Source organism: Callorhinchus milii, unplaced genomic scaffold (assembly GCF_018977255.1).
Source record: "Callorhinchus milii isolate IMCB2004 unplaced genomic scaffold, IMCB_Cmil_1.0 Scaffold8, whole genome shotgun sequence".
Taxonomy (NCBI): domain Eukaryota; kingdom Metazoa; phylum Chordata; class Chondrichthyes; order Chimaeriformes; family Callorhinchidae; genus Callorhinchus; species Callorhinchus milii.
This window is the reverse complement of record NW_024704749.1, coordinates 18660137-18680966: the sequence shown is the minus strand read 5'-3', so window position 1 is coordinate 18680966 and position 20830 is coordinate 18660137. Positions and strand designations below refer to the sequence as shown.

Here is a 20830-nt window from a genome sequence, read left to right as displayed (position 1 = left end):
AGATGATTGTCTTTGTATTTTGAAGGGAGAGGGAGCGGTCATTCAGAGAGCCGTAAGTTTACTTTATTCATTTTGAAACATGTTAATAATAATCCTTGCATTTCATATAACGCCTTATCACGTCGTTGAGACGTCTCAATGCGCTTCACAGAATATACTGTGGACAAAACCCGGCAGCCAATTGCGCACAGCAGTGTCACACAAACTGTCGCGGATTGAGTGACAAATTATTATTTTTTACATTTATTTTTGGAAGGGATTGTTACCTCCGGAAAATGATCCATCAATCGACTAACATGAAAGTTCCTACTTTCTGTTAGATAAACAGGCGTGTAAAGTAAGAAAACTTACCTAAAGATTCGCCCTGCTCGGGAATCGAACTCGGGTCCTCTCGCTTGCAAAACGAGTGCTCTAACCAATACCTAAAGTACTCGAAGTTGTATCCAGTCAGTTGTTTATTTGATTATGGTTTGAGCGCTTTGAGACGTCGAGAAGACGTGATAATGGGCTATTATCAAATACAAGGATTATTATATTATTAATATTTTGGTGGTGCTTTAGACTGGAAGATCTGATCCCAGCACCTTCCAATCCAGGGGAACAGAGTTCTAAGATTGCGGTTTTTCTTTTTGATGAGATTTAATTGCTGAACATAATAATAATAACCTTTGCATTTGATAGAGCACCTTATCACATCATCGAGACGCCTCAAAGCGCTTCACAGGATACGCTGTAAAGCGTAGTGACTGTGTGTTTTATGTGCAAAATGAGGAGCAATTGTTAAAAATGGCATGAAACGAGTGTTTCTGATTTTTTTAATATGTATCTTATAGGTTATAAAATGCAGTACCACAAAGTGTGGTTGAAGCAGAATCCATAATACCTGTTCTAATCGGTGAGGTGAAAGTTGTCTTTTTTTAGGCCGGGCAAGTAACCTTTCTGCATTGCCCGTGTGGGAATGAGAAGCGATCAGTAATATCATCTGATCAATGATGTTGCAGTGCTGAATGGCAATTTAGCCACGAACCTCAGGGACTGCATGAATTGGGGGCTTTTCTGATATTTCTTTGTATTCTTGAAGGGAGAGGAGGCCGTCAGCCAGTGAGAGAGAGCGGTCATTCAGAGAGCCGTAAGTACAACATCCCATTGATTTACTCCATTCTCTCTCTGAAACAAACTGTATCCAGTAAAATGTTTATTTGCTCACAGTTCCATTTATAACAATCAGAAAAACAGATGATTGTCTTTGTATTTTGAAGGGAGAGGGAGCGGTCATTCAGAGAGCCGTAAGTATACGTTTCCACTGATTTACTTTATTTGTATCCTGAATGATGTCTATTTGCACCAGGTCATGTTATTAATGTAATCAGGACACCAAATCGCTGTCTATTTTGGCAGAGAAAGGGGAAAGGCCATCAAATGGTGAGAGAGAGGTGTCATTCAGAGAGCCAACAAGATTGCACTGATTACTCTGTTAAATCTCAGCAAAGAGCTTTGCCCAGTGCGATATTTATTTATTCTGATTGCTGAGTCAGTTAATTGGAAGCATCACTTGCACAAATGCAAATAAGAAGACTTTGAGTTTAAATGGGGTTAGGATATAAAGTGCAATCAGTAATATCATTTGATCAATGATGTTGCAGTGCTGAATGGCAATTTAGCCACGAATCTCAGGGACTGCATGATTTGGGGGCTTTTCTGATATTTCTTTGTTTTCTTGAAGGGAGAGGAGGCCGTCAGCCAGTGAGAGAGAGCGGTCATTCAGAGAGCCGTAAGTACAACATCCCATTGATTTACTCCATTCTCTCTCTGAAACAAGCTGTATCCAGTAAAATGTTTATTTGCTCACAGTTCCATTAATAACAATCAGAAAAACAGATGATTGTCTTTGTATTTTGAAGGGAGAGGGAGCGGTCATTCAGAGAGCCGTAAGTTTACTTTATTCACTTTGAAACACGTTAATAATAATCGTTGCATATGATATAACGCCTTATCACGTCGTTGCGACGTCTCAATGCGCTTCACAGAATATACTGTGGACAAAACCCGGCAGCCAATTGCGCACAGCAGTGTCACACAAACTGTCGCGGATTGAGTGACAAATTATTATTTTTTACATTTATTTTTGGAAGGGATTGTTACCTCCGGAAAATGATCCACCAATCGACTAACAAGAAAGTTCCTACTTTCTGTTAGCTAAACAGGCGTGTAAAGTAAGAAAACTTACCTAAAGATTCGCCCTGCTCGGGAATCGAACTCGGGTCCTCTCGCTTGCAAAACGAGTGCTCTAACCAATACCTAAAGGACTCCAAGTTGTATCCAATCAGTTGTTTATTTTGATTATGGTTTGAGCGCTTTCAGACGTCGAAACGATGTGATAATGGGCTATATCAAATACAAGGATTATTATATTATTAATATTTTGGTGGTGCTTTAGACTGGAAGATCTGATCCCAGCACCTTCCAATCCAGGGGAACAGAGTTCTAAGATTGCGGTTTTTCTTTTTGATGGGATTTAATTGCTGAACATAATAATAATAACCCTTGCATTTGATAGAGCACCTTATCACATCATCAAGACGCCTCAAAGCTCTTCACAGGATACGCTGTAAAGCTGTGTGTTTTATGTGCGAAATGAGGAGCAATTGTTAAAAATGGCATGAAACGAGCGTTTCTGATTTTTTTAATATGATATCTTATAGGATATAAAATGCAGTATCACAAAGAGTGGTTGAAGCAGAATCCATAATACCTGTTCTAATCAGTGAGGTGGAAAGTTGTCTTTTTTTAGGCCGGGCAAGTAGCCTTTCTGCATTGCCCGTGTGGGAATGACAAGTGATCAGTAATATCATCTGATCAATGATGTTGCAGTGCTGAATGGCAATTTAGCCACGAACCTCAGGGACTGCATGAATTGGGAGCTTTTCTGATATCTCTTTGTATTCTTGAAGGGAGAGGAGGCCGTCAGCCAGTGAGAGGGAGCGGTCATTCAGAGAACCGTAAGTACAACGTCCCATTGATTTACTCCATGCACCTGAACAGGCAAACGGGACCACTTATTTGCTCCATTTCATCTGAAACACGCTGTATCCATTAACGTATTTGCTTGTGGTTACATTAGTGTAACCAGACACCCAAATTTCTGTCTTTCTTTGTATTTTGAAGGGAGAATCCACCAGTCTGCGAGAGGGAGCCGTAAGTACCAAATAATTACAACAACAACAACAACAAAATTACATTTGTAAAGCACCTTTCACGTCGGGAGGATGTCCCAAGGCTCTCGACAGTCAATGATTCAGACCCGATTACTTCTCTGATATGAGGTAAATAGTCCTTGCATTTGATATAGCACCTTATCACATCATTGAACGATTCAAAGCGCTTCACAGGATACACTATAAAGTGTAGTGACTGTGTGTTTTGAGTGCAAAACATGGCAGCCAATTGCACAATTGTTAAAAATGACACAAAATGAGCATTTCTGTTTTTTTTATATGATATTTCATAGGATATAAAATGCAGTACCACAAAGTGTGGTTGAAGCAGAATCCATAATACCTGTTCTAATCGGTGAGGTGAAAGTTGTCTTTTTTTAGGCCGGGCAAGTAGCCTTTCTGCATTGCCAGTGTGGGAATGACAAGCGATCAGTAATATCATCTGATCAATGATGTTGCAGTGCTGAATGGCAATTTAGCCACGAACCTCAGGGACTGCATGAATTGGGAGCTTTTCTGATATTTCTTTGTATTCTTGAAGGGAGAGGAGGCCGTCAGCCAGTGAGAGGGAGCGGTCATTCAGAGAACCGTAAGTACAACATCCCATTGGTTTACTCTATTCTCTCTCTGAAACAAGCTGTATGCAGTAAAATGTTTATTTGCTCACAGTTCCATTAATAACAATCAGAAAAACAGATCATTGTCTTTGTATTTTGAAGGGAGAGGGAGCGGTCATTCAGAGAGCCGTAAGTTTACGTTTCCACTGATTTACTTTATTTGTATCCAGAATGATGTCTATTTGCACCGGGTCATGTTATTAATGTAATCAGGACACCAAATTGCTGTCTGTTTTTGCAGAGAAAGGGAAAGGCCATCAAACGGTGAGAGAGAAGTGTCATTCAGAGAGCCAACAAGATTGCACTGATTGACTCTGTTAAATCTCAGCAAAGAGCTTTGCCCAGTGCGATATTTATTTTCTCATGGCTGTGCATGTTAACAATAATCATTGAACTGCAACTGCTTACCTCTCCATATACCAATCAATTGGAATTCAAAGCCCTGGATAAGTGACTGAACTTGGCTCAGTTTGGAGCACTCTTGCCCCTGAGCTCTCAGGTTGTTGAATGTTGGGATGGAGCTCTGCATTGTTGAAAGAACATGTCTGTGGATGAGATGTTAAACCAAGGTCCCATCCACTTGTTCAGTTAGATGGTAAAGATCCCATGTCGCTATTTGAAACGAGAAGGAAGTTTCTGATTGCTGAGTCAGTTAATTGGAAGTATCACTTGCACAAATGCAAATAAGAAGATTTTGAGTTTAAATGGGGTTAGGATATAAATTGCAATCAGTAATATCATCTGATCAATGATGTTGCAGTGCTGAATGGCAATTTAGCCACGAGCCTCAGGTACTACATGATTTGGGGGCTTTTCTGATATCTCTTTGTATTCTTGAAGGGAGAGGAGGCCGTCAGCCAGTGAGAGAGAGCGGTCATTCAGAGAGCCGTAAGTACAACATCCCATTGATTTACTCCATGCACCTGAACAGGCAAACAGGATCTTTTATTTGCTCCATTTACTCTGAAACACGCTGTATCCATTAACGTATTTGCTTGTGGTTACATTAATGTAACCAGATAACCAAATTTCTGTCTTTCTTTGTATTTTGAAGGGAGGAGCCACCAGTCTGCGAGAGGGAGCCGTAAGTACCAAATAATTACAACAACAACAATAACAAAATTACATTTGTAAAGCACCTTTCACGTCGGGAGGACGTCCCAACGCTCTGGACAGTCAATGATTCTCACATCATTGAGACGCTTCAAAGCGCTTCACAGGATACACTGTAAAGTGTAGTGACTGTGTGTTTTGAGTGCAAAACACGGCAGCCAATTGCACAATTGTTAAAAATGGCACAAAATGAGCATTTCTGTTTTTTTTTACATGATATCTCATAGGATATAAAATGCAGTACCACAAAGTGTGATTGAAGCAGAATCCATAACACCTGTTCTAATCGGTGAGGTGAAAGATGTCTTTTTTTAGGCCGGGCAAGTAGCCTTTCTGCATTGCCAGTGTGGGATTGAGAAGCGATCAGTAATATCATCTGAGCAATGATGTTGCAATGCTGAATGGCAATTTAGCCACGAGCCTCAGGGACTGTATGAATTGGGGGCTTTTCTGATATCTCTTTGTATTCTTGAAGGGAGAGGAGGCCGTCAGCCAGTGAGAGGGAGCGGTCATTCAGAGAACCGTAAGTACAACATCCCATTGATTTACTCCATTCTCTCTCTGAAACAAGCTGTATGCAGTAAAATGTTTATTTGCTCACAGTTCCATTAATAACAATCAGAAAAACAGATGATTGTCTTTGTATTTTGAAGGGAGAGGGAGCGGTCATTCAGAGAGCCGTAAGTATACGTTTCCACTGATTTACTTTATTAGTATCCAGAATGATGTCTATTTGCACCGGGTCATGTTATTAATGTAATCAGGACACCAAATCGCTGTCTGTTTTTGCAGAGAAAGGGGAAAGGCCATCAAATGGTGAGAGAGAAGTGTCATTCAGAGAGCCAACAAGATTGCACTGATTTACTCTGTTAAATCTCAGCAAAGAGCTTTGCCCAGTGCGATATTTATTTTCTCATGGCCATGCATGTTAACAATAATCATTGAGCTGCAACTACTTACCTCTCCATATACCAATCAATTGGAATTCAAAGCCCTGGATAAGTGACTGAACTTGGCTCAGTTTGGAGCACTCTTGCCCCTGAGCTCTCAGGTTGTTGAATGTTGGGATGGAGCTCTTCATTGTCGAAAGAACATGTCTGTGGATGAGATGTTAAACCAAGGTCCCATCCACTTGTTCAGTTAGATGGTAAAGATCTCATATCGCTATTTGAAACGAGAAGGAAGTTTCTGATTGCTGAGTCAGTTAATTGGAAGTATCACTTGCACAAATGCAAATAAGAAGACTTTGAGTTTAAATGGGGTTAGGATATAAAATGCAATCAGTAATATCATCTGATCAATGATGTTGCAGTGCTGAATGGCAATTTAACCACGAGCCTCAGGTACTGCATGATTTGGGGGCTTTTCTGATATCTCTTTGTATTCTTGAAGGGAGAGGAGGCCGTCAGCCAGTGAGAGGGAGCGGTCATTCAGAGAGCCGTAAGTACAACATCCCATTGATTTACTCCATGCACCTGAACAGGCAAACGGGACCACTTATTTGCTCCATTTACTCTGAAACACACTGTATCCATTAACGTATTTGCTTGTGGTTACATTAATGTAACCAGATAACCAAATTTCTGTCTTTCTTTGTATTTTGAAGGGAGGAGCCACCAGTCTGCGAGAGGGAGCCGTAAGTACCAAATAATTACAACAACAACAATAACAAAATTACATTTGTAAAGCACCTTTCACGTCGGGAGCACGTCCCAACGCTCTGGACAGTCAATGATTCTCACATCATTGAGACGCTTCAAAGCGCTTCACAGGATACACTGTAAAGTGTAGTGACTGTGTGTTTTGAGTGCAAAACATTGCAGCCAATTGCACAATTGTTAAAAATGGCACAAAATGAGCATTTCCGTTTATTTTTACACGATATCTCAAGGATATAAAATGCAGTACCACAAAGTGTATGAAGCAGAATCCATAATACCTGTTCTAATCGGTGAGGTGGAAAGTTGTCTTTTTTTAGGCCGGGCAAGTAGCCTTTCTGCATTGCCAGTGTGGGAATGAGAAGCGATCAGTAATATCATCTGATCAATGATGTTGCAGTACTGAATGGCAATTTAGCCACGAGCCTCAGGGACTGCATGAATTGGGGGCTTTTCTGATATCTCTTTGCATTCTTGAAGGGAGAGGAGGCCGTCAGCCAGTGAGAGAGAGCGGTCATTCAGAGAGCCGTAAGTACAACATCCCATTGATTTCCTCCATTCTCTGTCTGAAACAAGCTGTTTGCAGTAAAATGTTTATTTGCTCACAGTTCCATTTATAACAATCAGAAAAACAGATGATTGTCTTTGTATTTTGAAGGGAGAGGGAGCGGTCATTCAGAGAGCCGTAAGTATATGTTTCCACTGATTTACTTTTTTAGTATCCTGAATGATGTCTATTTGCACCGGGTCATGTTATTAATGTAATCAGGACACCAAATCGCTGTCTGTTTTTGCAAAGAAAGGGGAAAGGCCATCAAACGGTGAGAGAGAAGTGTCATTCAGAGAGCCAACAAGATTGCACTGATTTACTCTGTTAAATCTCAGCAAAGAGCTTTGCCCAGTGCGATATTTATTTTCTCATGGCCGTGCATGTTAACAATAATCATTGAGCTGCAACTGCTTACCTCTCCATATACCAATCAATTGGAATTCAAAGCCCTGGATAAGTGACTGAACTTGGCTCAGTTTGTAGCACTCTTGCCCCTGAGCTCTAAGGTTGTTGAATGTTGGGATGGAGCTCTTCATTGTCGAAAGAACATGTCTGTGGATGAGATGTTAAACCAAGGTCCCATCCACTTGTTCAGTTAGATGGTAAAGATCTCATATCGCTATTTGAAACGAGAAGGAAGTTTCTGATTGCTGAGTCAGTTAACTGGAAGCATCACTTGCACAAATGCAAATAAGAAGACTTTGAGTTTAAATGGGGTTAGGATATAAAATGCAATCAGTAATATCATCTGATCAATGATGTTGCAGTGCTGAATGGCAATTTAACCACGAGCCTCAGGTACTGCATGATTTGGGGGCTTTTCTGATATCTCTTTGTATTCTTGAAGGGAGAGGAGGCCGTCAGCCAGTGAGAGAGAGCGGTCATTCAGAGAGCCGTAAGTACAACATCCCATTGATTTACTCCATGCACCTGAACAGGCAAACGGGACCACTTATTTGCTCCATTTACTCTGAAACACGCTGTATCCATTAACGTATTTGCTTGTGGTTACATTAATGTAACCAGATAACCAAATTTCTGTCTTTCTTTGTATTTTGAAGGGAGGAGCCACCAGTCTGCGAGAGGGAGCCGTAAGTACCAAATAATTACAACAACAACAATAACAAAATTACATTTGTAAAGCACCTTTCACGTCGGGAGGACGTCCCAACGCTCTGGACAGTCAATGATTCTCACATCATTGAGACGCTTCAAAGCGCTTCACAGGATACACTGTAAAGTGTAGTGACTGTGTGTTTTGAGTGCAAAACATTGCAGCCAATTGCACAATTGTTAAAAATGGCACAAAATGAGCATTTCCGTTTATTTTTACACGATATCTCAAGGATATAAAATGCAGTACCACAAAGTGTATGAAGCAGAATCCATAACACCTGTTCTAATCGGTGAGGTGAAAGTTGTCTTTTTTNAGGCCGGGCAAGTAGCCTTTCTGCATTGCCAGTGTGGGAATGAGAAGTGATCAGTAATATCATCTGATCAATGATGTTGCAGTGCTGAATGGCAATTTAGCCACGAGCCTCAGGGACTGCATGATTTTGGGGCTTTTCTGATATCTCTTTGTATTCTTGAAGGGAGAGGAGGCCGTCAGCCAGTGAGAGAGAGCGGTCATTCAGAGAGCCGTAAGTACAACATCCCATTGATTTCCTCCATTCTCTGTCTGAAACAAGCTGTATGCAGTAAAATGTTTATTTGCTCACAGTTCCATTTATAACAATCAGAAAAACAGATGATTGTCTTTGTATTTTGAAGGGAGAGGGAGCGGTCATTCAGAGAGCCGTAAGTATATGTTTCCACTGATTTACTTTATTAGTATCCTGAATGATGTCTATTTGCACCGGGTCATGTTATTAATGTAATCAGGACACCAAATCGCTGTCTGTTTTTGCAGAGAAAGGGGAAAGGCCATCAAACGGTGAGAGAGAAGTGTCATTCAGAGAGCCAACAAGATTGCACTGATTGACTCTGTTAAATCTCAGCAAAGAGCTTTGCCCAGTGCGATATTTATTTTCTCATGGCCGTGCATGTTAATAATAATCATTGAGCTGCAACTGCTTACCTCTCCATATACCAATCAATTGGAATTCAAAGCCCTGGATAAGTGACTGAACTTGTCTCAGTTTGTAGCACTCTTGCCCCTGAGCTCTAAGGTTGTTGAATGTTGGGATGGAGCCCTGCATTGTCGAAAGAACATGTCTGTGGATGAGATGTTAAACCAAGGTCCCATCCACTTGTTCAGTTAGATGGTAAAGATCCCATGTTGCTATTTGAAACGAGAAGGAAGTTTCTGATTGCTGAGTCAGTTAATTCATCACTTGCACAAATGCAAATGAGAAGACTTTGAGTTTAAATGGGGTTAGGATATAAAATGCAATCAGTAATATCATCTGATCAATGATGTTGCAGTGCTGAATGGCAATTTAGCCACGAGCCTCAGGGACTGCATGAATTGGGGGCTTTTCTGATATCTCTTTGTATTCTTGAAGGGAGAGGAGGCCGTCAGCCAGTGAGAGGGAGCGGTCATTCAGAGAACCGTAAGTACAACATCCCATTGCTTTACTCCATTCTCTCTCTGAAACAAGCTGTATGCAGTAAAATATTTATTTGCTCACAGTTCCATTTATAACAATCAGAAAAACAGATGATTGTCTTTGTATTTTGAAGGGAGAGGGAGCGGTCATTCAGAGAGCCGTAAGTATACGTTTCCACTGATTTACTTTATTAGTATCCTGAATGATGTCTATTTGCACCGGGTCATGTTATTAATGTAATCAGGACACCAAATCGCTGTCTATTTTTGCAGAGAAAGGGGAAAGGCCATCAAACGGTGAGAGAGAGGTGTCATTCAGAGAGCCAACAAGATTGCACTGATTTACTCTGTTAAATCTCAGCAAAGAGCTTTGCCCAGTGCGATATTTATTTTCTCATGGTCGTGCATGTTAATAATAATCATTGAGCTGCAACTACTTACCTCTCCATATACCAATCAATTGGAATTCAAAGCCCTGGATAAGTGACTGAACTTGGCTCAGTTTGTAGCACTCTTGCCCCTGAGCTCTAAGGTTGTTGAATGTTGGGATGGAGCTCTTCATTGTTGAAAGAACATGTCTGTGGATGAGATGTTAAACCAAGGTCCCATCCACTTGTTCAGTTAGATGGTAAAGATCCCACGTCGCTATTTGAAACGAGAAGGAAGTTTCTGATTGCTGAGTCAGTTAATTGGAAGTATCACTTGCACAAATGCAAATAAGACTTTGAGTTTAAATGGGGTTAGGATATAAAATGCAATCAGTAATATCATCTGATCAATGATGTTGCAGTGCTGAATGGCAATTTAGCCACGAATCTCAGGGACTGCATGAATTGGGAGCTTTTCTGATATCTCTTTGTATTCTTGAAGGGAGAGGAGGCCGTCAGCCAGTGAGAGGGAGCGGTCATTCAGAGAACCGTAAGTACAACATCCCATTGATTTACTCCATGCACCTGAACATTTATTTGCTCCATTTACTCTGAAACAAGCTGTAACCATTAACGTATTTGCTTGTGGTTACATTAATTAAATAAATAATAAATAATCCTTGCATTTGATATAGCGCTCTTCACGTCGGGAGGACGTCCCAAAGCGCTTCACAGAACACACTGTAAAGTGAATTGACTGTATATTTGTGGGCGAACGCGGCAGCCAATTGCGCACAGCAATGTCCCAACATTAATGTAACCAGATAACCAAATTTCTGTCTTTCTTTGTATTTTGAAGGGAGAAGCCACCAGTCTGCGAGAGGGAGCCGTAAGTACCAAATAATTACAACAACAACAAAATTACATTTGTAAAGCACCTTTCACGTCGGGAGGACGTTCCAACGCTCTGGACAGTCAATGATTCTCGCATCATTGAGACGCTTCAAAGTGCTTCACAGGATACACTGTAAAGTGTAGTGACTGTGTGTTTTGAGTGCAAAACACGGCAGCCAATTGCACAATTGTTAAAAATGGCACAAAATAAGCATTTCTGTTTTTTTTTACATGATATCTCATAGGATATAAAATGCAGTACAACAAAGTGTGGTTGAAGCAGAATCCATAATACCTGTTCTAATCGGTGAGGTGAAAGATGTCTTTTTTTAGGCCGGGCAAGTAGCCTTTCTGCATTGCCAGTGTGGGATTGAGAAGCGATCAGTAATATCATCTGAGCAATGATGTTGCAATGCTGAATGGCAATTAAGCCACGAGCCTCAGGGACTGTATGAATTGGGGGCTTTTCTGATATCTCTTTGTATTCTTGAAGGGAGAGGAGGCCGTCAGCCAGTGAGAGGGAGCGGTCATTCAGAGAACCGTAAGTACAACATCCCATTGCTTTACTCCATTCTCTCACTGAAACAAACTGTATCCAGTAAAATGTTTATTTGCTCACAGTTCCATTAATAACAATCAGAAAAACAGATCATTGTGTTTGTATTTTGAAGGGAGAGGGAGCGGTCATTCAGAGAGCCGTAAGTATACGTTTCCACTGATTTACTTTATTAGTATCCTGAATGATGTCTATTTGCACCGGGTCATGTTAGTAATGTAATCAGGACACCAAATCGCTGTCTGTTTTTGCAGAGAAAGGGGAAAATCCATCAAACGGTGAGAGAGAAGTGTCATTCAGAGAGCCAACAAGATTGCACTGATTTACTCTGTTAAATCTCAGCAAAGAGCTTTGCCCAGTGCGATATTTATTTTCTCATGGCCGTGCATGTTAACAATAATCATTGAACTGCAACTGCTTACCTCTCCATATACCAATCAATTGGAATTCAAAGCCCTGGATAAGTGACTGTACTTGGCTCAGTTTGTAGCACTCTTGCCCCTGAGCTCTAAGGTTGTTGAATGTTGGGATGGAGCCCTTCATTGTCGAAAGAACATGTCTGTGGATGAGATGTTAAACCAAGGTCCCATCCACTTGTTCAGTTAGATGGTAAAGATCTCATATCGCTATTTGAAACGAGAAGGAAGTTTCTGATTGCTGAGTCAGTTAACTGGAAGCATCACTTGCACAAATGCAAATGAGAAGACTTTGAGTTTAAATGGGGTTAGGATATAAAATGCAATTAGTAATATCATCTGATCAATGATGTTGCAGTGCTGAATGGCAATTTAGCCACGAATCTTAGGGACTGCATGATTTGGGCACTTTTCTGATATCTTTTTGTATTCTTTAAGGGAGAGGAGGCCGTCAGCCAGTGAGAGAGAGCGGTCATTCAGAGAGCCGTAAGTACAACATCCCACTGATTTACTCCATTCTCTCTCTAAATATTCGGTGTTTAAATATTCTCTCTATTTATATAGCGCTCTGAGACGCCGTCCGGCATGGAGGGCGCTATGTAAAAATCCAAGTTGTTGTTAAAACAAGCTGTATCCAGTAAAATGTTTATTTGCTCACAGTTCCATTAATAACAATCAGAAAAACAGATCATTGTCTTTGTATTTGAAGGGAGAGGGAGCGGTCATTCAGAGAGCCGTAAGTTTACTTTATTCACTTTAAAACACGTTAAAAATAATAATAATTCTTGCATTTGATATAGTGCTTTATTACATCATCAAGACGTCTCAAAGCGCTTCACAAAATATACTGCAAAGTGAATTGACTCTATTTTGTAGACGAAACCCAGCAGCCAATTGCGCACGGCAGTGTCCCACAGTGGATTCATTGACAAATTATTATATTTTACATTTATTTTTGGAAGGGATTATTGCCTCCGGAAAGTGATCCGCCAATCGACTAACAACTGGGTTCCTACTTACTGTTAGATAAACAGAAGTGTGTGAAGTAAGGAAACTTACCTAAAGATTCGCCCTGCTCGGGAATCAAATTCGGGTCCTCTCGCTTGCAAAACGAGTGCTCTAACCAAATGCCTACAGGACTCCAAGTTGTATCCGGTCAGTTGTTTATTTGATTATGGTTTGAGCGCTTTGAGACGTCGAGAAGACGTGATCATGAGCTATATCAAATGCAAGGATTATTATATTATTTATCAAATGTAAGGATTATTATTACTATTATTATTAATGTTGCCTTCTGTTTTTGGTGGTGCTTTAAAATGGAAGATCTGATCCCAGCACCTTCCAATCCAGGGGAACAGAGAGTTCTAAGATTGCATTTTTTCTTTCTGATGAGATTTAACTGCTGAACATAATAATAATAATCCTTGCATTTGATATAGCACCTTATCACATCATTGAGACGCTTCAAAGCGCTTCACAGGATACACTGTAAAGTGTAGTGACTGTATGTTTTAAGTGCGAAACCCGGCAGCCAATTGCACAATTGTTAAAAATGGCACGAAACGAGCATTTCTGTTTTTTTTATATGATATCTCATAGGATATAAAATGCAGTACCACAAAGTGTGATTGACGCAGAATCCATAATACCTGTTCTAATTGGTGAGGTGAAAGTTGTCTTTTTTTAGGCCGGGCAAGTAGGCTTTCTGCATTGCCAGTGTGGGAATGACAAGTGATCAGTAATATCATCTGATCAATGATGTTGCAGTGCTGAATGGCAACTTAACCACGAGCCTCAAGGACTGTATGAATTGGGGGCTTTTCTGATATTTCTTTGTTTTCTTGAAGGGAGAGGAGGCCGTCAGCCAGTGAGAGAGAGCGGTCATTCAGAGAGCCGTAAGTACAACATCCCATTGATTTCCTCCATTCTCTCTCTGAAACAAGCTGTATCCAGTAAAATGTTTATTTGCTCACAGTTCCATTAATAACAATCAGAAAAACAGATCATTGTCTTTGTATTTTGAAGGGAGAGGGAGCGGTCATTCAGAGAGCCGTAAGTTTACGTTTCTACTGATTTACTTTAATCACTCTGAAACACGTTAATAATAATAATAGTCCTTGCATTTGATATAGCGCTTTATCACGTCATCAAGACGTCTCAAAGCACTTCACAGAATATACTGTGAAGTGAATTGACTCTATTTTGTGGATGAAACCCGGCAGCCAATTGCGCACAGCAGCTTCCCACAAACAGTCGCGGATTGAAGTGACCAAATTATTATTTTTTACATTTATTTTTTGAAGGGATTATTACTTCCGGAAAGCAATCCGCCGATCTACTAACAACTGGGTTCCTACTTACTGTTAGATAAACAGAGGCATGAAGAGTAAGGAAACTTACCTTAAGATTCGCCTTGCTCGGGAATCAAACTCGGGTCCTCTCGCTTGCGAGGCGAGTGCTCTGAACAATACGCTACAGGACTCCAAGTTGTATCCAGTCAGTTGTTTTGTTTGATGTTGGTCATGGTAATAACATAATCAGAATACCAAATCTCTGCCTTTCTTTGTATTTTGAAGGGAGAGGGAGCGGTCATTCAGAAAGTACACGTTTCCATTGATTTACTTTATTCACTCTGAAACAAGTTCTGTTTGTTTGCTCCCGGTCACATTCCTAACATAAACAGAACACCAAATCTGTCTTCCTTTGTACTTTGAAGGGAGAGGAGACCGTCAGTGACAGAGAGGGAGCGATCATTCAGAGAGCCGTAAGTGCAGGAGTCTAATCATTTTTCTCCATTGATTCTGTGAAATAAGCTGTAAGATGCAAATTGGTTTATAACTGGTATATCAGATTCAGAAGCTCCAGGTTCATCTCTCACATTGTGACTTTCAATCCGTAGGCTGACACTAACGCAGTTCTCAACATCAAAGATGCTACATTAAGTGCAAAAATTACTGTTATTATTATTATAATCCCACCTTCCTTCAATTTATTGAGCACTTGACAGGCAGTTGAGAAATGTTTTTAACATCTTATCAGAAAGACAGCTCAGAGAAAGCTTTGACTGCTGGTCATAATAATGTTAAAAGGTTGTGAATAGGGTATTGATGATGTTTCCAAATATTTTTTAAGGGAGAGGGTGCCATCACTAGTTGAGAGTGAACAGTCTGTGGAGACTGAACAGTGTGTGGAGTAAGGAAGCTTGCCTAAGGTTTTGTCCCTTTGTTCGCGAGACGAGTGCTCTAAACACTGCGCTACTGGACACCACATTATAAAAGTATCTCGGGGAAAAGGCAGGGAAGTGAGACTAACTGGGTAGTTTTTTTTCAGAGTGCCAGCAGAGGCATGATGAGCCTCCTGACCTCCTCCTGTGCTCTAGAATTCTATATTCACTTCATTGAAACTAACTTCATTAAGTGATGTACGGTGTTCCACTCATTTTACATTCACCCAATGTGGGATTGCTATTCCTGATCAGTCTATTACCAGAATGATTGCATGTTGTCTGATGGGTTTTCCTGTATCCTGCCTAAATTTAATTACAATCTGAAGCTCTGTGAAACGTTGTAGTTGAGACTGGTTTCCAAATGAATATTGTTAATAAAATGATATTCCTTGGATTGGATGCAGCTTCTTTATCACATCATTGAAACATCTCAAAGCACTTGACAGGGTTTTACTGAAAAGTGCATGACTTTATTTCACCACAGGCCCCAGGTACTGCATTATAATGGGGCTTTCCTGATATTTTTTGTATTTTTGAAGGGAGAGGAGGCCGTCAGCCAGCGAGAGGGAGCGGTCATTCAGAGAGTTGTAAGTAAAACATTCCACCGATTTGCTCCATTAACTCTCTTAACACGAATTGTATCCTTTGAGATTTTTATTTGCTCTGGCACATTAATAAGGTAATCAGGACACCAAGTCATCGTCTTTCTTTGTATTTTGAAGGGAGAGGAGCAGGTCGCCAATTGAGAGGGAGTCGTAAGTACAAGATTCCGCTGATTTACTAAGCACTCCGCTATATAAATGCAGTTGCTGTTGTTATTGCTCCATTCATTCTCTGAAACAAGCTGTGTCCAATAATGTTTCTTTACTGTTCTTTACAGTAATGTTCCTTTACGATTTGCTCACAAAATATGCAGTCAATTCACTTTACAGTATATTCTGCGAAGCTCTTTGAGACGTCTTGAAGATGTGATAAGGTGCTATATATACTGGACCAAACTCCACGCCCGCATCTCACCAGTTCTGGCCCAGGCTCCACTGACTCCCCATCACCGAACGGATCGACTTGAAGATCCTTACACTCGTGTTCAAATCCATTCACTCACTCCCTGGCACCTCCCTCCCTCTCCAACCTCTTCACTCCCCAATCCACCACCCGGCTCCTCCGCTCGACTGGTACCGGCCTCCTGCTCGTCCCTCGCCCACCGCCCCACCATCGGAGGTCCCGCTTTCAGCCGCTACTCCCCGAAACTCTGGAACATTCTCCCTCAATCCCTCCGCCTTGCCCCCCCCTCTCCCCCTCTTTCAAGTCCCGCCTGAAAACTTTCCTCTTCGACCGTGCTTACGGTCAACTCCCCACTCCCCCGACTCGGAGTCAAGCTCCGCCACTGTTAAGCGCTCTGAGATACTACCCTGCATGGAGAGAGCTAATAAGTGCAAGTTGTTTTGTTATATCAAATGCAAGGATTATTATTATAATGTTCTTTAAAGATAATTTGCCAATACTGTATCATCAATATGACCATCCCTGTTCTCATATGCTAATAGAATTATTATTTCTCACGGTCCCTAGAATAACAATCTAAACACCAAATCATTGTCTTCCTTTGCATTTTGAAGGGAGAAGACTCAGTCTCCAATCAAGAGGGAGCGGTCATTCAGAGAGCCGTAAGTACAAACCAGTCACTCCGCTAAATTATTCACTAAATCAAACTGTATATCCTGTATGTTTATTATTTCCACACACATTAGTAATGTAATCATTGAGCAACAGCTTTCTACTGCTGAATACAACGCAAAGTGAATATCATGTCCAAGATATATGTGTGTGCTTGGCTCAGTTGGTAAGTGCGCTGGGGGGAGCTCTGTAATGTCAAGGGTGCCATCCTTTGGATGAGATGTTAAACCAATGTCCCAACTGCCTTTTCGAGAGGATATTAAAGATTCTGTGGTGTTATTTGAAACGGGAAAGAAGTTTCTGATTGTTGAATCATCAGGAAACAATGCAAGATAGTAGAATTTTATTTGAAACAGGGCGTGGTGGTTAGAATATGGAATGCTGTACCAAGAAGGGTGGTTGAAGGAGAATCTATGATAGTTTTTATAAGTAGTAACCAGTGACCAAGAAGTTGGCCATTTATTTTATCATTGGGAGCTGCTTCGCAATCATGATGTTGTGGGATCAATAATGTCACATCCTGGCAGCGCAGGCTGGCAATTTCACTACAGACCGCCCCCCCACCCCCAAGTAAGGGATTGTAATGGTGTTTTCTGATATTTGTATACTGAAGAGAGATCAGAGAGAAGGAACGGTCATTGAGAGAACTATAAGTACAAGGTTCACTCCATTAACTTTCTGTAATGCTGCACCCAGTAAGAAGTATTCGTTTATAATCCCATTAACAACAAAAATAACAACGTGCAATTATGTAGCATCCTTCTCACAGCGTAGTGTCTCGGAGAGCAGTACAGAGGTGGGGTTGGACAGCAAGCAAGGGAGAAGTGGGAGAGGGGGGGGTTTGACATTGGCGGGATTGAAAAGGTAGGATTTAAAGATAGATAAAGAGGGAGCGAGGTGGAGGGATTGGGGCAGGCATTTTCAGGAGATAGAGGGCGAAGTGGCTGAAACTTAGCCACCAATTGTGGAACGGAGGGGTCAAGTGGCCTATTTTACCTGAGTGAAGGGTGAGCACAAGCAGGTCAGATAGTTAGGGAGGTGCTAGGGCATGAAGGGATATTTGTATGTGAGGGTGGGGGTCTTGAAATCAACCCTTTCGGAGCTAAGGAGCCAGAGCAACCTGCCGAGGATTGGAGTGATGGATATCCCAAGTTTGGTATGAGTGAGGGCTTGGACGATGGGGCTTTCAGTGAGCTGGACCTTGCGGATGGTGGAACAGGGGAGACGAGCGAGCAGACAGTTTGAGAAGTCGAGACTTGAGGTGACAAAGGAGTGGATGAAGGTTTCAGTGGCATTTGTGGTGAGGTAGGGTCGGAGGCAGGTAACGTGGCAGAGGTGTAGGAAAGCTTATCTGGTCAGGTACTGACCATGGGTGGAAGGACATCTGAGGATCGAATGGAGCCGGAGGTTGCAGATGGTTCAGTGAGTTTGAGAAAGAGCCTGTGGATGTTGCAGCCAAGTCGAGAAGGAATCCTACCCACAGAATATACAGTCACTCCACTTTATAATATATTCTGTGAAGCACTTTGAGACATCTCAACAATGTGATAAGGCGCTATATCAAGTGCAAGGATTATTATTATTATTACTACTGACTAAGCTCTCCGAGACACCACCCCGCTGTGTAAACTGTCATTTTCACTCCATTCACTCTCTGAAACAAGCTGAATCCGGTACCGTTTCTTTACTCACGATCCCATTGATAACAGTTAGAACACTTAATCGTTGTCTTTCTTGCGTTTTGAAGAGAGAGGAGTCAGCCCCCAGTCGAGAGGGAGCGGTCATTCAGAGAGTCGTAAGTACAAACCAGTCGCTCTGAATTCTCTGAAAAGAGCTTATGCTCTGTAAAGATGTTAGTAACACACACGCATTAGTAACACAATCATTCATCAGCAACTTTTTAACGCTGAATACAATTCAAGGTGGATAACCTGCCCTACGTCAGGGTGACCCAACCTTTTGGCTGCTGAGGGCCGGATGCTGCAATCGAAAAACATCTGTGGGCCACATAAGCAATATTTTTGTGTTTCCCTTCCAGAAACTTAACCCAACAGCTTTTATAAGTGGTAACCCGCTAACCATTAAGTTGGCCATTCTTTGTAACTTTCAGAAATGAGCTGTGTCCTAAAGATATTTATTATTATTTGCTCATGCTGCATTAATAACAATCAGAATGTCAATGTTCTCAATGTTTGTACATTCCTAGGGTTAAACATTCCACTTCACTCTGTCCTTGGGTCTAAAAATGATTCCACAGCAGCAGTACTACAACAACAGCAACTTGCATTCACATAGTGGCCTTCACGCCGGATGGCTTTCCAGAGCGCCACGTTGACGCACACACACTCATACGAGACATGTTAAGGCACACATGTTTTTTTCTTAGAAACGTCATTATTGGGTACAATGCATATTTACTTCCCACAAACTAAACTATTGGTAAAATGATGACCAGTACTAACAACCAGAAGAGCAAATAGTCATCTTTCTTTGTGTGTTGAAGGGAGAGGAGTCCATCGTCAACCGAAAAGGAGGTATCATTCAGTGACATGTAAGTACAAACCATTCGCTCCACTCTGACCTCTGTGAAATAGCTCGGAGACCCGTACAGTGTTTATTATGTGCCCCACACATTGCAGAGTAACAGAATCAGAACACCAAATCATCTTTTCCGTTGTATTTTAAAGGGTGAGGAGTCAGTCGCCAACGAAGAGGGAGCGGTCATTCAGAGAACCGTAAGTACAAACCAGTCACTCTGCTGAATTATTCTCTGAAAGAAGAAGAAACATTATCTTTGAGCAGTCATTTAGAGATTAAGTACAATTATCCAGCTGATCTAGACTATTTATTTCTGTATTCAGTAAGATGTTTATTTGCTCTTGATCACGTTAATAACATGAATCAGAACACCAATTCTGTCTTTCTTACAGAGTTGAGAGGCAGGAGCCAGTCACAGAGCAGTAAGTATAACATATTCATTCTACTGATTAGATACAGCTTTGTGGAAGTATTCAATATTTTACAGTCGTAACACTGCAGTGATCTATGCACAATTATTCTACAGCACACACTCCTTTCCTCGTAACTTGAACTTGCTACCATTCACTTTGCACATGCTACAATAATTGTACACTGGTACAGTATAATACACTCATTTTACATTCACAAAATTTGGGTTTACAGCACCTGACCAATCTTTCACCGCAATGCTTGTGCAGTGCTTGAATAATTCTTCCTCTGTCCTATTTAAAATCAACTGTTATCTGATAATTTATATCTGATAAACCTGACCAACAATCCCCCCCAATAAAGCTGGTCCCTTCGTGGCTGTTTGAGAGATACTGTACTGAGCTTGCCTACAAAATATATTAGATACATGATCATGAGCCATTTACTGCAGTAAATTCTTTTGAAAGGCTTCGAAACACCTCGACATTATGATGATGGCTAGATCAAATGCAAGGATGATTATTATTATTATTTCTAATGAGCTTCCACCTCTTGTCATGATGTGAAAAATGCCACAACTAGAGCAATACTGACATTTGGCATTTTTTGAAGGGAGGGGAGTGAGTCTGTCGGTGAAAGTGAGGTGCCATTCTGTGAGATGTAAGTACAGTATAACATAATTCAATTAATCCATTATCAATTTCCAAACGATGGACAATTCATAAAAAATGGCAGGAGAAACGTGTTCTGATTTATTATTCGGTTATCGCGAATTCTACTTTCTATATACTATAAATCTACTTTATATGGAGCCTGAAGCCACATAAGTGGATATGCAATTGGTAACTGACAGTGAAACACCACTCATCAAACAACCCATCCTTTATAATTATGATGTCTGGTGACTTGGGGTTTTGTCTCGAAAAATTCACCCAGGGATATCACAATTTCCAAGTAGGAGTGAACCCTGATTGATGCAGGCAGTCTCCAGAAGTCTCGAGGACATATAAAACCACCTTTAGATTTTCAGAATTCTGGATCCA

At 41.1% G+C, this 20830-nt stretch overlaps 1 protein-coding gene across 1 annotated transcript in view; it reads left to right on the top strand.

Moving 5' to 3' along the window:
* Window positions 1–20830, top strand: part of LOC103183096 (proteoglycan 4-like) — an 84324-nt gene that overhangs the window by 24772 nt on the left and 38722 nt on the right. The window contains exons 16-35 of the mRNA XM_042337410.1: window positions 26–52; window positions 1082–1129; window positions 1260–1286; window positions 2952–2999; window positions 3166–3195; window positions 3757–3804; window positions 3935–3961; window positions 4673–4720; window positions 4887–4916; window positions 5421–5468; window positions 6338–6385; window positions 14652–14699; window positions 15701–15748; window positions 15884–15916; window positions 16781–16828; window positions 18586–18633; window positions 19342–19389; window positions 19526–19573; window positions 19769–19798; window positions 20400–20447. Of these exons, the coding sequence (XP_042193344.1) occupies window positions 26–52; window positions 1082–1129; window positions 1260–1286; window positions 2952–2999; window positions 3166–3195; window positions 3757–3804; window positions 3935–3961; window positions 4673–4720; window positions 4887–4916; window positions 5421–5468; window positions 6338–6385; window positions 14652–14699; window positions 15701–15748; window positions 15884–15916; window positions 16781–16828; window positions 18586–18633; window positions 19342–19389; window positions 19526–19573; window positions 19769–19798; window positions 20400–20447 (828 nt within the window). The remainder of the gene's footprint in view (window positions 1–25; window positions 53–1081; window positions 1130–1259; window positions 1287–2951; window positions 3000–3165; window positions 3196–3756; window positions 3805–3934; window positions 3962–4672; window positions 4721–4886; window positions 4917–5420; window positions 5469–6337; window positions 6386–14651; window positions 14700–15700; window positions 15749–15883; window positions 15917–16780; window positions 16829–18585; window positions 18634–19341; window positions 19390–19525; window positions 19574–19768; window positions 19799–20399; window positions 20448–20830) is intronic.